General features: G+C 38.9%; 1 protein-coding gene across 1 annotated transcript in view; it reads left to right on the top strand.

Moving 5' to 3' along the window:
* TLR1 (toll like receptor 1) overlaps positions 1 to 4,871 on the top strand; it is a 34,158-nt gene extending 29,287 nt beyond the window's left edge. Inside the window, exon 2 of the mRNA XM_080796732.1 lies at positions 2,424 to 4,871. Coding sequence (XP_080652858.1) covers positions 2,491 to 4,863 — 2,373 coding nt within the window. The 5' untranslated portion in view covers positions 2,424 to 2,490 and the 3' untranslated portion in view covers positions 4,864 to 4,871. The remainder of the gene's footprint in view (positions 1 to 2,423) is intronic.
* The last annotated feature ends 13,730 nt before the right edge of the window (positions 4,872 to 18,601 follow it).

The following is an 18,601-nucleotide window of genomic DNA, read 5'->3' as shown; positions in this document are numbered from 1 at the left end:
CTGCATATATTCAAAGAAATCAAGATAACCAAGGCATCATTGGATACCTCTGTAAAAGTGTAAGTCCAAACAGTGCTCCGAATACTAGATAAGTTTGCATGTGTACCTTAGAGGAATTTTTACAACTTAGGGCTGTTTCTGGGACTTAAATTATTTAGGTCCTTTTGTGCCCATTGAGTGATGTGAAGGGATATGTGAAGAGGAATTTGACTCTTTGCCAATATTGATGGCTTGCCTGTCTAATGCAGCTCCAAGAGATTAAGTTCCCTGAAAGACCTGTGTAGCTATGTAGCCCCAGCTGAAAGGGGAGGGTGGAATAGGGGGTGGGATAGGGGGATGTGGATCACACTCTAGGGTTCATCCCAACACAACTCTCCCTGGTCTCCCGTGTCATTAGAATCTTGATAACAAAATGGTGTCTGGGCTATAGTGGGTTGATAACTAGTGCAATAAGCATAACCTAGAATGATGTCTAGCACTTCATAGAGAATAGATACCTATTTGATGAATGGATGAACAAAATTTTTCTGAAGAGGAGGAAACTGCTCCTATCATTGAAACGTTTCAGTGATCCCCATTCCCTCCTGACTCCCAGACCAGAATCCCAACTCCTTGCAATGATCTGCACCTTGAACAATCTTGCCTCTACTTCCTCTCATCTTCACTCACTCCCTATTAACATTGATCACCTTACTGTGCCTCAGATAAGCCATCCTCAGCCCCATCTCAGGACATTTGCACTGGCCTTTTTGTCAGAAATGCTATCCCCAAAGATCTTCCCATAGATTACTCATTCACTCCATTCTGGTTTACACCACAATGGCATTTTCTCAGAAAGTCCTAGAACTCTGACCAATCAGTCTAAAAAATCCACCAACCACTGTTACATGCCAACCATTATTCTTGATTCATTTACTCTGTTTAATTTTTCATTTTTTTTTCAGAGAACATGTGCAAGGTGGAGTGAGGGGAGGGCAGACAGAGAGGAGAGGGAAAGACTCTTAAGCAGGTTCCATGCTAAGCACAGAGACCAATGTGGGGCTCAATCCCACAACCTGAGCTAAAACCAAGAGTTGGGTGCTCAACAGATGGAGCCACCCAGGTGCCCCTCTGCTTAAATTTTCTATATAATATTTAATACTACATGAAATTACCTATAGTCATCTATTTTTCCATCTTGCTACTAGATAGTAAGCTCCCAGAGAATTAGGGCTTTATTTTGTTCACTGCTTTATCTTTAGTTCCTAAAATATGGCCAGTAGATTATCAATACAGAGTGGTTGAATAAATAAATGGAATTTCTGAGAGACCATTTATCATGATCTAATTACCTTTTGAATAAGACCAAAGTTAGGTGTGAAATCATGTGTAAGTAATAAAAAGTAATGCAAGAAGAGTTTGAATTCAACCTCATGGGAAAGGAACTCTTAAGAGAGCCATGAAGTGGTGCATGTCAAAGGTAGAAAATACACTGGTGGGGCACCTGGGTGGCTCAGTGGGTTAAGCCTGTGCCTTCGGCTCAGGTCATGGTCCCAGGGTCCTGGGATCGAGCCCCACATTGGGTCTCTGCTCCATGGGGAGCCTGCTTCCTCCTCTCTCTCTCTGCCTGTCTCTGTGCCTACTTGTGATCTCTGTCTGTCAAATAAATAAATTAAATATTTTAAAAAATACACTGGTTGTGAATCCTAGTTTGAGTTCTATATGATCTTGGGAGGGTTGGGCTCAGTGGACTTTCCATAAATACGTAAAACCATCTGTATTAGTTTCCTGTGGCTGCTGTAACAAGTTACCATAAACTCGGTGGCTAAAAAACAACAGAAATGTATTCTCTCATGGTTCTGGAGACCAGAAGTCTAAAATCAAGGTGTTGGTAGCACTAAACTCTCCCTAAAGCCTCTTCCAGCTTCCAGTAGCTATCAGTATTCCTTGGTTTGTGGCTATATCTGCTCCAATCTCTGCCTCCTTCTTCAGATGGCCTTCTCTGTGGCTCTGTTGTCTCCATCAAATATCCCTCTGTCTTTCTCTTGTAAGAACACTTGTCACTGGATTTAAAGACCACCTGGATAACCCAGGATGATCTCCTCATGTAAAGATCCTTAACCTCATTATTTCTACAAAGACCCTTTTTCCAAAGTAGGTAATAGTCACAGTGTGTGATGAATAGGACAGGGTTAAAAGGAGGAATTATCTTTTGGGTGAAGGCACCATTCTACCCGTTACACCTTCCATATTAAAGGTTATTCGATAAGAGGTGGTAGAGTTGTTTGTCAATAGGTATATTCCCTGGTTTCAGTTATGTGACTCCAAGGAACTTGGAGTCCAAGGAACAGGCTTCATTTTATGAGTCTCTAGGAAAAAATGTTTAATGTCAAAGATGCCTAGTTTCATACAGTCATTTAAAGTGTTTTGTTTTGTTTTTTAAGGATCCGTACCTGTATGGAGATGGTCTGAGGAATAGCAACTACGCTTAGGAATGTCTGGTCTTACAAAATGATGAGAACTAATTCTAGCATCTTCCATTTTGCCATAATCTTCTTGTTAATATTTGAGACCAGAACCCAACTGTCTGATGAAAGTGAATTTCTAGTTAACAGATCAAAAACTGGTCTCTTTCATGTTCCCAAAGACCTATCCTTGAAAACAACAATCTTAGATTTATCACAAAATTATATATCTGAGCTTCACACTTCTGACATCCTATCACTATCAAAGCTGAGGATTTTGGTAGTTTCTCATAATAGAATTCAATATCTTGATATCAGTGTTTTCAAACTCAACCAGAAACTGGAATACTTGGATTTGTCCCACAATGAGTTGGGGAAGATTTCTTGCCATCCTACCGTGAACCTCAAGCACTTAGACCTCTCGTTTAATGCATTTGATCATTTGCCCATATGCAAAGAATTTGTCAACATGTCTCAACTAGAATTTCTGGGATTAAGTGCCACATGGTTACAAAAATCTAGTGTGCTACTAATTGCTCCTTTGCATATAAATAAGGTTTTACTGGTCTTAGGAGACACTTACGGGGAAAAAGAAGACCCTGAGAGCCTTCACAACCTTAACACAGAAAGTCTACACATTGTTTTCCCCAGAAGAAAGGAATTCAGTTTTACTTTGGATGTATCAGTCAGCACAGCAGTAAGTCTGGAACTATCTAATATCAAATGTGTGCTAGATGATAATGGATGTTCTTATTTCCAGGATGTTCTGTCAAAACTTCAAAAGAATTCAAGGTTATCAAATCTTACTTTAAACAACATTGAAACAACTTGGAATTTTTTCATTACGATCCTCCAGTTGGTTTGGCATACAAGCATAAAGTATTTCTCAATTTCAAATGTAAAACTACAGGGTTACCCTGACTTAAGATATTTTGATTATTCTAACACTTCACTGAAGGCCTTATCTATACACCATGTTGTCAGTGATGCGTTCACTTTGCCACAAAGTTATATCTATGAAATCCTTTCAAATATGAACATCCAAAATTTCACAGTGTCTGATACACACATGGTCCACATGGTTTGCCCATCCCAAATTAGTCCATTTCTGTATTTGGATTTTTCTAATAATCTCTTAACAGACTTGGTTTTTAAAAATTGTGGAAACTTGGTTAAACTGGAGACACTTAATTTACGAATGAATCAATTAAAAGAACTTGTAAGTATAGTTAATATGACCAAGAAGATGAAGTCTCTACAACAATTGGATATTAGCCAGAATTCTCTAAGTTATGATGAAAATGAAGGAAATTGCTCTTGGGCTGGAAGTTTATTAAATTTAAATATGTCTTCAAATATACTTACTGAATCTGTTTTCAGATGTTTACCTCCCAAGGTCAAGGTACTTGATCTTCACAATAACAGAATAAGGAGCATTCCTAAACCAATCATGAAACTAGAAGCTTTGCAAGAACTCAATGTTGCTTCCAATTCTTTAGCCCACCTTCCAGACTGTGGTACTTTTAGCAGCCTTTCTGTACTGGTCATTGACTCTAATTCAATTTCTAACCCATCAGCTGATTTCTTCCAGAGCTGCCAGAAGATTAGGTCCATAAGAGCAGGGAACAATCCATTCCAATGTACATGTGAACTAAGAGAATTTGTCCAAAGGCTAGGCCAAGTATCACGTGAAGTGGTAGAAGGTTGGCCTGATTCTTATAAGTGTGACTATCCAGAAAACTACAAGGGAACCCTGCTGAAGGACTTTCACGTGTCTCAGTTATCCTGCAACACAACTCTGCTGCTTGTTACCATCGGGGTCACTATGCTGGTGTTGACTGCTACTGTGACCGCCCTCTGTATCTACTTTGATCTGCCCTGGTATCTCAGGATGGTGTGTCAGTGGACCCAGACCCGGCGCAGGGCAAGGAACATACGTTTAGAAGAACTCCAAAGAACCCTCCAGTTCCATGCTTTTATTTCATATAGTGGGCATGATTCGGCCTGGGTAAAGAGTGAATTACTACCAAACCTAGAAAAAGAAGATATAAAGATTTGTCTCCACGAGAGAAGCTTTGTTCCTGGCAAGAGCATTGTAGAAAATATCATAAACAGCATTGAGAAAAGTTACAAGTCCATCTTTGTTTTGTCGCCTAACTTTGTCCAGAGTGAGTGGTGCCATTATGAGCTCTACTTTGCCCACCATAATCTCTTTCATGAAGGTTTTGATAACTTAATCTTGATCTTGCTAGAACCTATTCCACAGTATTCCATTCCTAGCAACTATCACAAGCTCAAAAATCTCATGGCACAAAGGACTTACTTGGAATGGCCCAAGGAGAAGAGCAAACATGGACTTTTTTGGGCTAACCTAAGAGCATCTATTAATATTAAATTGATGGAGCAAGCAAGAAAATAGATCACACATAGATCTAAAACTATTCCCTTGTTTCTTCGGGGAAAATGTTGCTGCTTTTGGAGTTCCAACAGTGACTTATTTTGCATCAACACAAATCTAAATGCAATTTTGAATATATAATGTAGATAAAAATGTGTACTTTCAGTGTCCAGTTCACCATTTATATAGGTAATAAAAATTAATGCAATGATATAATTTTGATTTAAGTTGTCAATTTCTAATACATGAGGAATTTATCTTTTTTTATGACTGAATGCATTGAATTTATCATGTAATCAAGACAAGTACCTATTTAAATAATTTTAGTTTCTATAGCAGATTTCTGTAGCTATTGGTGCCCTTCTTGCTTCTACTCAGCATTTGTCCTTACATGGCGAAGACCACTTACTGCTAATGCTGCAGACTCTTTGCCTGGATTTTCTCCTGGCCATGAGAACCTACTTGGCTTACACAAAGGGCAATTTAAAAGTGCTGGAGATTTTTTTTTTTTTGGAAGATTTATTTATTTGAGAGAGCGAGAACACAAGAGGGAGGGACAGAGGGAGAGGGGGAGAGAAATTCAAGCAGACTCTATGCTGAGCATGAAGCCCAACATGGGGCTCTATCTCATGACCCTGAGATCACAACATGAGCTGAAACCAAGAGTCAGACTCTCAACAACCTGCTCCACCAGGTGCCCCAAGAAGTGCTGGGGTTTTTCTTGGAAGGAGCTCTCAATGAATATCAGGAAGAGAATTGTTGGATAAATGCCCCAAATTTCTGACTCATTTTGGGGATGAATCTGGGGTATGCTTTACACTCTCCCTGAGTTCCCCAGTAGAATGGAATTCTAGTTCTCCATAGTGGAAATAGCTTGATAAACATATTTTTTATTGGTTTTCTTTCTATCCTTATCTCATATCCTCATTCCTCTAAGGGTGTTTCCTGGGATCACCTTTAAAATAATCTACTTGTGGTTGAATAGTTGTCTCGGGGTCTGGACCTGGGGGAACCCAAACCAAGAGTTCTTGAATTACATCTCAGGCCAGATGGAAATTCTGTCTGGTTTTCTGTGGCTGGAGCTCTTGCTGAGATTCTAGTTGCCTGACCTAACATGCACAAGAGACTTTGCTCTTTTGATCAGATGGAAGAATTTAGTCCATGTGTACTATTTCTATACATGGCATTCTTGTCTTTGGGAACTGTTAAACATGAGCAGGGCATGAGCAGGACATGAGCGGATTAGAACAGTGCAAGGAATGAGCCATATCAGATATTTTTTCCTAGCATCGTCTTATTAGAATTTTCTAATACTCATCAATCATTCTCATGTTCTATCCTTTCAGTCTAGCTGTCAGCTCTGGGAAGGTGTAAGCAGACAGCATCTTGTCATAGCTGCATCATGTATCTCTCATTTTATGCCCTGTGACTTCATTAATACCCCTGTATGTAATGTTCATAGAAGCCTGTTCAAGCATTCTGGCATATGCACAAAGCTAGATGTGCCAGAGATATTCCCTAGGGAGATCCCTGACCACTTAAGGAAAGGGAGCCATTAGATATATATTCCTTTCTTTTCTTAGGTTAACAAATGAGTTACGTTCTACACCATTCCTCAATGAGTCCCCAGTAGGACTGAGCTTTACTCACTCTGAGATTGCCTTTTCACTTCTTCTTTGTTTCATTTTTCCCAGTCCCCTTATTCTTGATCCATGAGATTACTTCTCCAAACAAATGACCTGTACACAAAGCTCTTGTCTCAGTCCCCACTTTTGGAAGAAGAAACTCAAGTAACACATGTACTAGTTGCTTCTTGCCCTAAGAACCTTAAGGTCAATCAGAGGATATTACATGAATCCAGATAACTGAAATAAAAATCAGTGAAACAAAAATATGCAATGGAAGTTCAGAACCATTTAGATTGAATGAAAAAAAAGGTCTTAGAAGTGATGGTTTTTCTACTGGACACTGAAGGAAGATTTTAACTTTGGATTTTTCAATGTGTGATGTTGGGGAATGGAAAGACCATTATAAATAGAGAGATGAAGAGAACAAAAACAAGAATATCCAGGACTGTTTTGGGATTGGTGTCCCAATTTGACTGAGCCATGTAGTTTATGAAAAATGACAGTGAGATAAAAGCATGAAAAGTTAGATTAAGATCATACTGTCAAAGATCTTGAAAAGTTAAACTATGGAGTTAGAATTTAGGGATATAGAAAAATCATCATTTAAACTTTTATGACACATTATACTGGAAGGGAAATTAAAACCATGAAACATATGCTAAAAAATATATAAAAATTCTTGTTCTGGGGTACCTGAGTATCTCAGCCAGTTGAACACCTGACTCTTGATTTCAGCTCAAGTCATGATCTCAGGGTCCTGAGACTGACCTCTTTATCAGGCTTATTAGGGTGGAATCTGCTTGAGATTCTTTTTTCTCTCCCTCTGCCCCTCCCCCTACTCATGCTCAAAATAAATAAATAAAATCTTTTTTTTTTTTTTTTTTTTAAAGCTCTTGTTCTGTAATGGAAGTTGCAACAGTTGTTAGGACTGGATTTTCCTGTTTTCTCCAGGGTGATTGCACTTCCTGTACTGAACTTCAAGATTTCATAATCAAGCTTCAATGCTCAGCACTAGTTGTGTACTAGTTTGCTAAGGCTAATGTAAAAAAAAAAGTACTACAACTTGAGTGGCCTAACCAACAGAAATGTATTAGCTCACAGTTCTGGAAGCTTGAAGTCCAATATTAGGGTGTGAGCAGGGTTAGTGCCTTTTGAGGGGTGGGAAGGAAAGAGCTATTCTAGGCCTCGTCTCCTTGGCTTATAGATGACCATCTATAGATGACAGATGAGGGAGCACATCTGTCCATTCCTTCTGTAGGGTAAGTGGAACTCACAATACACCAAAAACTGTCCAAATCCTCTTCTTTTTAAATTATTATTATTTTAAAGATTTTTATTTATTTATTTGACAGAGAGAGATCACAGGTAGTCAGAGAGGCAGGCAGAGAGAGAGGGGGAAGCAGGCTCCCTGCTGAGCAGAGAGCCTGATGTGGGGCTCGATTCCAGGACCCTGAGACCATGACCTGAGCCGAGGGCAGAGGCTTTACCCACTGAGCAACCCAGGCGCCGCTCCAAATCCTCTTCTAATGTTTAACTCCTCTCAGACTCTCCAACCCCATTTGTTGGTCAGCAAAGTGTCGCAAAACCAGTTATCTTGTCTCGCACTTCACTCCAGAGACCTTCACTAAATTGATATTTAAAAAGTCCCATTTAAAAAAAAAATAGTCCCATTTTTATCAGTCTGTTATATTAATAAGACTACAGTGGAATGGGCATTTTATATAGTGATAATAGGAGGGCAAAATAATTTGGATATATATAAAAAGGGCTTTAAAATAACCATGTTCTGGGCACCTGGGTGGCTCAGTCATTAAGCAGCTGCCTTGGGCTCAGGTCATGATCCCAGAGTCCTGGGATTGGGGCCCATCAGGCTCCCTGCTTAGCAGGAAGCCTGCTTCTCCCTCTCTCGCTCCCTCTGCTTGTGTTTCCTCTCTCTCCATGTCTCTCTCTGTCAAATAAATAAATAAAGTCTTTGAAAATAAAATAAAATAAAATAACCATGTTCTTTGACCTGTAATTCTACTTTAGAAATCTAGCCTAAGAAAATAAGTTGAAATGTGGGCAAATATTTCTTTATTTTTTTTTAAGATTTTATTTATTTGTTTGACAGACAGAGATCACAAGCAGGCAGAGAGGCAGGCAGAGAGAGAGAGAGGGAAGCAGGCTCCCTGCTGAGTAGAGAGCCCGATGCGGGGCTTGATCCCAGGACCCTGAGATCATGACCTGAGCTAAAGGCAGAGGCTTTAACCCACTGAGCCACCCAGGTGCCCCGGACAAATATTTCTTACAAGTGTGTTAATTGCAGAGTCATTGTTAACAGTGAAAATTTTGAAACATTCCAAATTTCCAACAATGGAGAAATGTGCTGTGTTTGTTTAATAACATTTTATAATCATTAAAAATAGTGTATTGTGTTAGGATGATACATTTTGTTATGTGTTTTTATCACATATGTTTTACCACATGTTTTTACCACAATCTAAAAAAATAATGTATAACATAAGGGAATGCTTACATTAAAATATAAATGAAAAACATAGGATACAAAAGTATATGTGTAGGATGGTTTCATATGGTAGAAATATGTGTAGTAAAAGGTCTAGTTGAAAATATACAAAAACATTATCATGGCTTCCTTGTGGTTGGTGCTTGCTTTTACTTTGATACTTTTCTTATTTTTTTTTTAAAGATTTTATTTACTTACTTGAGAGAGAGAGAGAGAGAGTATGAGAGGGAGAGGGTCAGAGGGAGAAGCAGACTCCCTGCTGAGCAGGGAGCCCGATGTGGGACTCGGTCCCAGGACTCCAGGATCATGACCTGAGCTAAAGGCAGTCGCTTAACCAACTGAGCCACCCAGGTGCCCATACTTTGATACTTCCCTATACTTGAAAAATTTACAGCCAACAAAAGAAAATATCAAAACTAAGTCTATTTATAATACACGTTTCCAGGAACAAAGGAATCATTTGTTCCTGGCATCATTTTCCCCTGCTACTTCCCAGCATAAACACAGGGCCACCTGATGGAAGCTGCTCAGAGAGGACACTGGCTGCCTAACTTGCTTATCACAAGCCCCACCCCCTCTGTGCTCTGGTGGGACTGCCCTTCTCAGTCCCAATGCAGTGGGCCCTTTCCTGGAAAACCAGCACAAAACCCTGCCCACACCACATGTCCTGAGCAGAGGGTTCTGTACAGGTCTCATGTAGTTAAAAGTTGCCACATTCAGGCCAAGGACCAAACACTACCCACAGTAGGCAGGGAGAGCCTTGGCAGGATAGAACAGCCAAAATACAACAGCAGAGCACACACAGTGTACACCAGAAACACTCACTGAAGCACCAGGCCCTGGGCACTATATGACCTCTCCCTCATAAGGCCATTACATTCAGAAGCAGGAGACATAACTGTCTTTTAAAACACACAGAAGAAGGCAGAGACTTAGACAAAATGCCAAGACAGAGGAATTTTTCCCAAGTAAAAACAAGATAAGGCCATGGCCATAGATTCAAGTGAAACAGATATAAGTAACATGCCTGATGGAGAATTTAAGGCAATAATCATAAGGATACTCACTGGGCTTGAAAAAAGAATAGAAGCCATCAGTGAGACCATTACCACTAAGATAAAAGAATTTAAAAGGAATCAATCAGAGGTGAAGAGTGAAATAAGAGAGATTGGAAACAGACTTGATGAAATAAACAGCTGCTGGAGGAAGCAGAGGAATGAATTAGTGACCTAGAAGACAAAATAATGGACAGTATTGAAGCCAAACGAAAGAGAGAAAGAATTGTACAACATGAGATTAGACTTAGGGAACTCAGTCACTCCATCAAATGTAATAATATTCATATTACAGGAGTCCCAGAAGAAAAACAGAAAAGAGAGAAGAAAAATATATTTGAGGAAATAATAGCTGAAAACTTCCCTACTCTGGGGAAGGAAACAGTCATCCAGATCCAGGAGGCACAGAGAACCCCCATCAAAATCAATAAAAGCAGGCCAACACCAAGACGTACTGTAATTAAATTTGCAAAGAATAGTGATAAGAATTTTAAAAGCAGCAAGACAAAAGAAGTCCATAACTTACAAGGGAAAACCTATAAGGCTAGCTGGGGATTTCGCAACAGAAACTTGGCAAGCTAGAAGGGAGGGCCATGATATATTCAATGTGCTGAATGGGAAAAACCTGCAGCCAAGAATACTCTATCCAGCAAAGCTCTCATTCAGAGTGGAAGGAGAGATAAAGAGTTCCCAAACTAAAACTAAAGGAGTTTGTGACCACCAAACCAGCCCTGCAAGAAATAGGGGAATTTGAGTGCAAAGGAGAGACTAACAGTGACAAAGACAAGAAAGGATCAGAGAAAATCTCCAAAAACAAGCACAAAACAAGCAATAAAATGGCAATAAATACATATCTATCAGTAATTATTTTGAATGTTAATGGACTAAATGCTCCAGTCAAAAGACATACAGTGTCAAAATAGATAAAAAACAAAACAAAACAAAACAAGACTCCTCTCTATGCTGCCTAAAAGAGAAACCTACAGATTGAAAATGAGGGGGTGGAGAAATATTTATCACTCAAATGGATGTCAAAAGAAAGCCAGAGTAGCAATACTTATATTGGACAAATTAGACTTTAAAACAAAGACTGTAGTAAGAGACAAAAAAGGGTATTATATAATCATAAAGGGGACAATCCAATAAGAAAATATAACTATCGTGGGTATTTATGCACCCAACATGGGAGTACTCAAATATATAAAACAATAGCAAACATAAAGTAACTAGCTGATAATAACAGAATAATTGTAGAGAATTTTAGCACCCCACTTATATCAATAGACAGATCATCTAAACAGAACATCAACAAGGAAACAATGATATTGAATGATACACTGGACCAGATGGACCTAATAGATATATGCAGAACATTCCACCCTAAAACAGCAGAATACACATTCTTCCAAGTGCGCATGGAACATTCTCCAGAACAGATCACATATTAGGTCCTAAAACAGGTCTCAACAAATACAAGAGGATCCAAGTCATACTATGCATCTTTTCTGACCATAGCGCTATGAAACTAGAAGTCAACCAAAATAAAAAAGCTGGAAAGACCATGAATACATGGAGGTTAAACAACATGCTACAAAACAATGAATGGGTCAAACAGGAAACCAAAGAAGAAATTAAAAAATACATGGAAACAAATTAAGATGAAAACATAATGGTCTAAAACCTTTCGGATACAGCAAAAGCAGTCCTACAAGAGAAGTATATAGCAATACAAGCCTACCTCAAGAAGCAAGAAAAATCTAAAATAAACAACCTAATCTTACACCTAAAGCATCTAGGAAAAGAACAATAAATGAAGCCTAAAAACTAGTAGAGGAAAGGAAATAATAAGGATTAGAGCAGAAATAAATGATATGGAAACTGAAAAAAGCAATATAACAGATCCATGAAACTAAGAGCTGCTTCTTTGGGAAAAAAAAAATCAATAAAATTGATAAAGCTTTAGCCAAACTCATCAAAAAGAGAAGAAAAATGGCCCAAATAAGTAAAATCACAAATGAGAGGAGAGAAATAACAACCAACACCACAGAAATGCAACCATGTGGAGAAAGGGGAACCTTCTTGCACTGTTGGTAGGAATGCAAACTGATGCAGTCATTCCAGAAAACAATATGGAGGTTCCTCAAAAAGTAGAACTACTCTATGATCCAGTCATTGCACTACCGGCTATTTACCCAAATACAAAAATACTACTTCAAAGGGATAAATGCACCCTGATGTTTACAGCAGCATATCTGCAAGAACCAAGTTATGGAAAGAGCCGTAGTATCCATCCACTGATGAATGGATAAAGAAGAAGTGGTATATATATACAGTGGACTATTACTCGGTCATAAAAATGAGTGAAACCTTGCCATTTACAACGATATGGATAGAGCTAGGGAGTATTATGCTAAGCGAAATAAGTCAGCCAGAGAAATATAATATGATTTCACTATTACGTGAATTTGAGAAAGAAAACAAATGAACAGGGTGGGGGGGGGGGCGGAGAGAGAGACAAGCCAAGAAACAGACTCTTAACTATAGAGAATGAACTGATGGTTACAAGGAGTATGTGGGAATAGATTAAATAGGTGATGGGATTAAGGAGGGCGCCTGCTGTGATAAGCACTGGGTGTTGTATGGAAGTGTTGAATCCCTCTGTTGTACGCCTGAAACTAATATTACACTATATGTTAACTAACTGGAACTTAAATTAAAACTTAAAAACAATAAAAAATAACAAAAAAGTAAATATGAACTAAAAAATCCCCCACAAAACAACTAAGCCTTCATTAAAGATAGAAGTAGTAGAGAACAGAGGTTATAAAGCTGGTTTCTCTACACAAACACTCTAGAATTCAGTCCTGGCTCCATTTCTCTGTAGCTCTGTGCCCTTGGATGAATTCCTTAACCTGTTCCAGCCTCTTCTTTCACATCTGTAAAATGAGCATTATAATGGTGCTTCCCTCATATGATTGTTATAAGAAATGAGTGGTGTGATGTGTGGAAGTCCAGGGTCTCGTTATTCCCTCTACAGCTGGCAGGACACAGTGAGTAGGACGAGTACTCCAGAGACAGACCACCCCAGCCTGAATTCTGCCTCTTCCCCCTCCTTCTAGTGACCCTGAGTGGTTATGCATTTTCTCGCTGCTTTATTACCACAAATATAAATGAGTATAATCATACTTGTCTCAGACTATTGTTATGAGCATTAAAGGTGTTAAACATGTAATGTGCATAGAACAGTGCCTGGCACAGAACAGAAGCTCTGTAAATGTTAGTTATGACCATGTCATTTTTATTGTTATTATTGCTATCTTCATTATCTTATGCCACCCCATGTGGCACTGGAGCTGAGCTGTTACTCATGTGCTGTCTGGATAGTCCTAGGCTTTATCTAAGATTAAATAAAATCAGAAAAGAGACAGAATTTGACTATAAAAAAATTAGAAATAGCTCCCTGTTAAAACAAACAAGCAAATGAAAAACCAGATAAACACAAGCAGCTAAACATGGCCAATGGAGAAATGACAAATCGAGAAGTAAACTGGTAGTAAATATCCCAGATAAAACTGACTTTTTTCTTTTATATAAAGAAGTTGTAGAATAAAACAGAAAAGCACTGAATCCCAATTGGTATATTGGCAATGAGAGGAACAGTTCAAAACTAGATTCAGTTAGGGGCGCCTGTGTGGCTCAGTTGGTTAAGCGTCTGCCTTCATTTGGATCGTGATCCCAGGATCCTGGGTTCGAGCCCTGCATTGGGCTCCCTGCTCTGTGGGGAGCCTGCTTCTCCATCTCCCCCTGCCTTCTCTGTCTCTCATGAATAAATAAAATAAAATCTAAAACAGCAACAACAAAACCAGGATTCGGCCACACAAACACATGAACAAGCTCAGCCTCACTAATGCAACCCAAATATCATAAAAGTTTCTAGTTTTTCCTTTTATTTCAAATAAAACCATTCAAGTCCCCAGTCTGCATGGTTATAGGAGAGCAGTCTCTCCTGAGAATTTCAGAGGCATGCTGAGTTTCTGGCTACCTCTCACGTTCTCTTTTTTCTGGACTGTTTCTTCCAGTAGCTCCCCAACACTTCGGACCAGCTCATCCTTCCTTCCTTCACTGCTCCAGAGCTCTCTGATGGACTTAATCCCCTTACTAGGACACAGTCACTTCTTGAATTACACAGATTAACACCCACACAAGTGGATGACCACCCTTAGTGAAAAATCCATTTTCAAATTAATCAACATAGGTCCCAGGCACTATGTCTTTGAGGGTTGGGGAAAGGAGTGTTGCATGTTGGTGATGTGGTCTACAAGGATGTTAACCTCTCTTCCAAGACACCTTGAAGATACTTCTTGGAACTCAACTCTGATAGCCGCATCCTCCAAAGAGATCAAAGCATTGGAAAATATTCTAAGGGAAGTTTTAAGGACTTAGAACAAAAGGGTTAGTCCCCAATGTAAGGAAGAAATAAGAAGTAAGAGCCTAAATCTGGGAGGTCCACCTGCATCTAATAATTATTTCAGACAGAGAAAAAGGAGGGTAAGACATTGTCAAAGTAATAAAGCAAAGAAATTCCATTGCAAGGCATGAATCTCTTAACTAAGCCCAGCAAAATAAATGGTAGAAGGCACCTCCTCTTGGAATTTTAGAACAATTTTAGAATAATGTCAGACAATGATCCTCAAAGTTTCCAGAGAGAAAGAGAAAAGTACATACAAACAATCAGAAACCAAGATGGCATTGCATTTCTCAATACCAGAAACTAGAAAATAAAATTTTATGAGGCAAATTATTTGGAACAATCAATCAAATATGAAGCAGAACATTTAAGTTCTTACTCTAAATTAAACCTCAAGGACTCTCTTAGGAAATTACGGGAAGATATGTTCCACTAAAGATGTAAAAACCAAGAAAGACAATGCTATGCATTCTCTATACTGTTTCTGCCATACAGATACAAAAGACACGAGTAGCTTCAGGAACATAACAAACCATAAATATCTAGCAAACTAATTAGGAAATTATGAGTCTTGCTTACCTATTACTTTTGTTTTTAATATAGTTTATTTAATTGCAAGCCTCTGCAATTTAATTTTTAATCATTGTTCCTTTTAACAACTGGTTCACAAAATTCTTAAAAAATTAAAAATTGGATCTTATGAGCTGGTATAACCCAGCTTTAGCACACCACTGGATATATTAGAAGATATCTTAGTAAGCGTGATTCAGTGAGTAATTTTTTCAGAGTCAGTCTAAACATTGCACATATTTGGTTGCCAACAAGGAAATCTAGGGAGATTCCTCACGCTAACTTGTCTTACAGGATGTCTGTTATGTGACAGCATTTCTCTATTTGGTCTAAAACATAAAGCAAGTTATTAATAAAGCTATAATAATAACTGGTACCTGAATGAGAAATCCAGATCTTCCTCCTTTCCTTCTCTGTTTTCCCTTTGTTACTCTCTTGTTTAGCCTATAAATTTTATTTTCTCGCTTTTTTGGGGGGGGGGGTCTCCATTCCTATCCTGTCCCTTGCCTTCCAACCTGATTTTCTGTTTTTTGACCCCTCTTCTTTCCACTCTGTTTTTGCTTTCTCCTTTAATCTGCTGTCTTTTCTGATTTTTAAAAACCTTCCATTTTCTCTTTCTTTTCTTCTTTAATCTTTATTCAGTATTTGCTTATCTTCACTCTTCTCTCCCCCATTCTGCCTCTAATATATGAATATCTTCCTCTTTCTTAATTTCCTTTTCTTTCTACAGTCAACTTTTCTTTATTGCTGCCTTTGCTTCTATTTCTTCTGACAGCCTTTTCTCAGTGTCATAGCTTATGGGCAGGATGGAGACTCATCCTTAGGGTACTTTCTGAAGAAAAGAAATCCAATTATATATATAATATATTATATATAACATATTCTATATAATATGTTATATATTATATATCTATATATTAATCTATATATCTATATATAAAATATATATTCTTTCTTATCCCTAAAGGCTTTGTGGGTAATTTCTAAGGACACAGGTCTCATAGATGTTTCTACAACAGTGGTCATTTGCAGAGTACACAGGATCATTTGAGAAAGGGAATAAGAACTGAAGTCAGGACAGGTGAGGAAATGAGAAATACCAATATTTGGCATTACTGGGGAAAATTCTGTGGATGAATAGGAGTTTCAGTTTGTTGGCTCATTGTAGGATGGTCATTAATTAACTTAAGGCTTTAGCTCTACTTGTTCAATATGGCAGCCACAGGCCATATGTGGCTATCAAGTGTGTGAAATGTGGCAAGTCTGTGTCAAAGTATGCTCTAAGTGTAAAATACATACCAGATTTCTAAGACACTGTATAAAAAAAATATGAAATATCTTAGTAGTTTTCATATTGAATATATGTTAGTATTTTGATATAGTGATTCAATATATTATTAAAACTAATTTAACCTGTTTCTTTTTGTCTCTTTAAATATAGTTACCAGATAACTTGAAGTTACCTGTGTGACTTGCATTATTTCTACATTCTGTTGGACTGTGCTGCTCTAGCCCTTGAAAATGAAGTATTTACCAAAATCTCTGCAAAGTCTTTCTTTGGGTTTCCATTAAGTATTTAGGGCCATTCAATTTATCTGTTCAAACTACAATTTTCCTCCCCTCCTTATACTTGTCAAGTATAGTCAATTTTAGTGTATGTGCTGCTGAAGTGAGCACTCGAGTTTAGTAAGTGAATGATACAGAATTGGAATTTCCTAACCATGTGAGAATATTGTTACCTTTTATTTTTCAGAAATATAATTTAGAAAAAATAAACGGTGCTGCTATTTTTTTACTGATATTTATAATTAAACTAGATGAGCTTTATGACTCAATGAACACGTGCTTCCTACCAGATTATGAACTAGCCTGTAGTAGTTTTAAGGGAAAGCAGCCCCAGTCTCTTAGTTCGACCAGTGGGGAACCTTGAGTTACGTGACTTTCCTCCCCGGACCTGGGCCCTATCAAAGGCAAAACATAAAAGGGGCCAGTAGACTATCAGATGGTCCATGGGTCCTCTGCCCAATAGAGATGCCATTTGGAGCTCCTTGGATACAAGGACCCAATCAGATTTCTTATCTTCAGAAAGTACCCTCAGGACCTCTCTGTCCCACCCTTAAGCTATGACACTGAGAAAAGGCTGTAGGAAGAAATAGAAGCAAGGGCAGCAGTAAGGAGAAGCTGGCAGTAGAAAGAGAAGGAGATTAAGAAAGAGGAAGGGTCAAAGAGAAGCTGACTCATTACTAGAGTGGAGAACAGCCTATGCCCGCTTTGGAGAAGACAGTAAGATGGCCCGACCACCAGGAACACTGCGGTGGCCATTTTGCTGGTTCTCTGCGAGGCCCGGCAGTGTGCTGCTCTGCTTCCTTACTTCTCAGAGTGTCTTTAAACTAAATCTCTGTCCACCTGAGGTAACACAGGTTCTCTATTCATTGCAATTTATATATGAAGGAAGAAACAGGGCAGGCAGAATTCTGAAATCAGGGGAAGTTATAAGAGGGGGAAAGTATGGGGCACCTGGGTGGCTCAGTGGGTTAGGCCTCTGCTTTCGGCTCGGGTCATGGTCTCAGGGTCCTGGGATCGAGCCCCGCATCGGGCTCTCTGCTCAGCGGGGAGCCTGCTTCCCCCCCTCTCTCTGCCTGCTCTCTGCCTACTTGTGATCTCTCTCTCTGTGTCAAATAAGTAAATAAAATCTTTAAAAAAAAAAGAGGGGGAAAGTATGTGAAAGAGAGTGTGTGTGTTTGCATGTGTGGGGTAGTTATGGTGGCAGACATCGCTGAACCTCAGAGTAAGGGAAGAGGGGGAAAAAGGGACAGAAAAAGGAAAAAGATTTTTGAAAAGAATAAAAAAAAATTACATCCCCAAATGATCAGTTTATGGGTTCTGAGCTTACTATCCCTATTGCTAATTGCAAATAAGGATTTAAATATTTAGAAATTCCAGGTGAAGGCAGAGAGAGTAGTACATGAACTTTTGAGCACCTGGAATAGTGAAAACACAGTGGGCTTGGGAGCCAGACAGGCTCAGTTTTGAACCCGGACTCCATCTCTTACTGGATGATGACCTTGAGCAAGTTTCTTATTCTCCCTGAACTAGTTTCATCATCTGTCAAATGGGAATTATGTATAAATTTGTTGGAGTTTCTGGTAAGGATTAGCCAATATCTTATATGTAACACTTCCTATAATACTTCCGGTCCTTACTTTAGGAAGTAAAGGCAAGGTGCTTTTTTTTTTTTTAAGGTTTTATTTATTTATTTGACAGAGAGAGACTGTGAGAGAGGGAACACAAACAGGGGAGTGGGAGAGGGAGAAGCAGGCTTCTCGCTGAGCAGAGAGATTGATGCGGGGCTCGATCCCAGGACTCTGGGATCATGACCTGAGCTGAAGGCAGACGCTTAACTGCGGAGCCACCCAGGCGCTCCAAGGTGTTTTGATAATGACGGTGGAGACACAGAATACTACCCTTTAACTGGGCTCGACTTAGTTTTGGTGAGCCTATTTTAAAATAGTAAAGAAAACTTCCATTCACT

Source organism: Martes martes (assembly GCF_963455335.1).
Source record: "Martes martes genome assembly, chromosome: 2".
In the NCBI taxonomy this organism is placed as follows: Eukaryota; Metazoa; Chordata; class Mammalia; order Carnivora; family Mustelidae; genus Martes; species Martes martes.
Note: the sequence above shows the minus strand (reverse complement) of the source record. Positions and strands in the feature narration are given on the sequence as shown.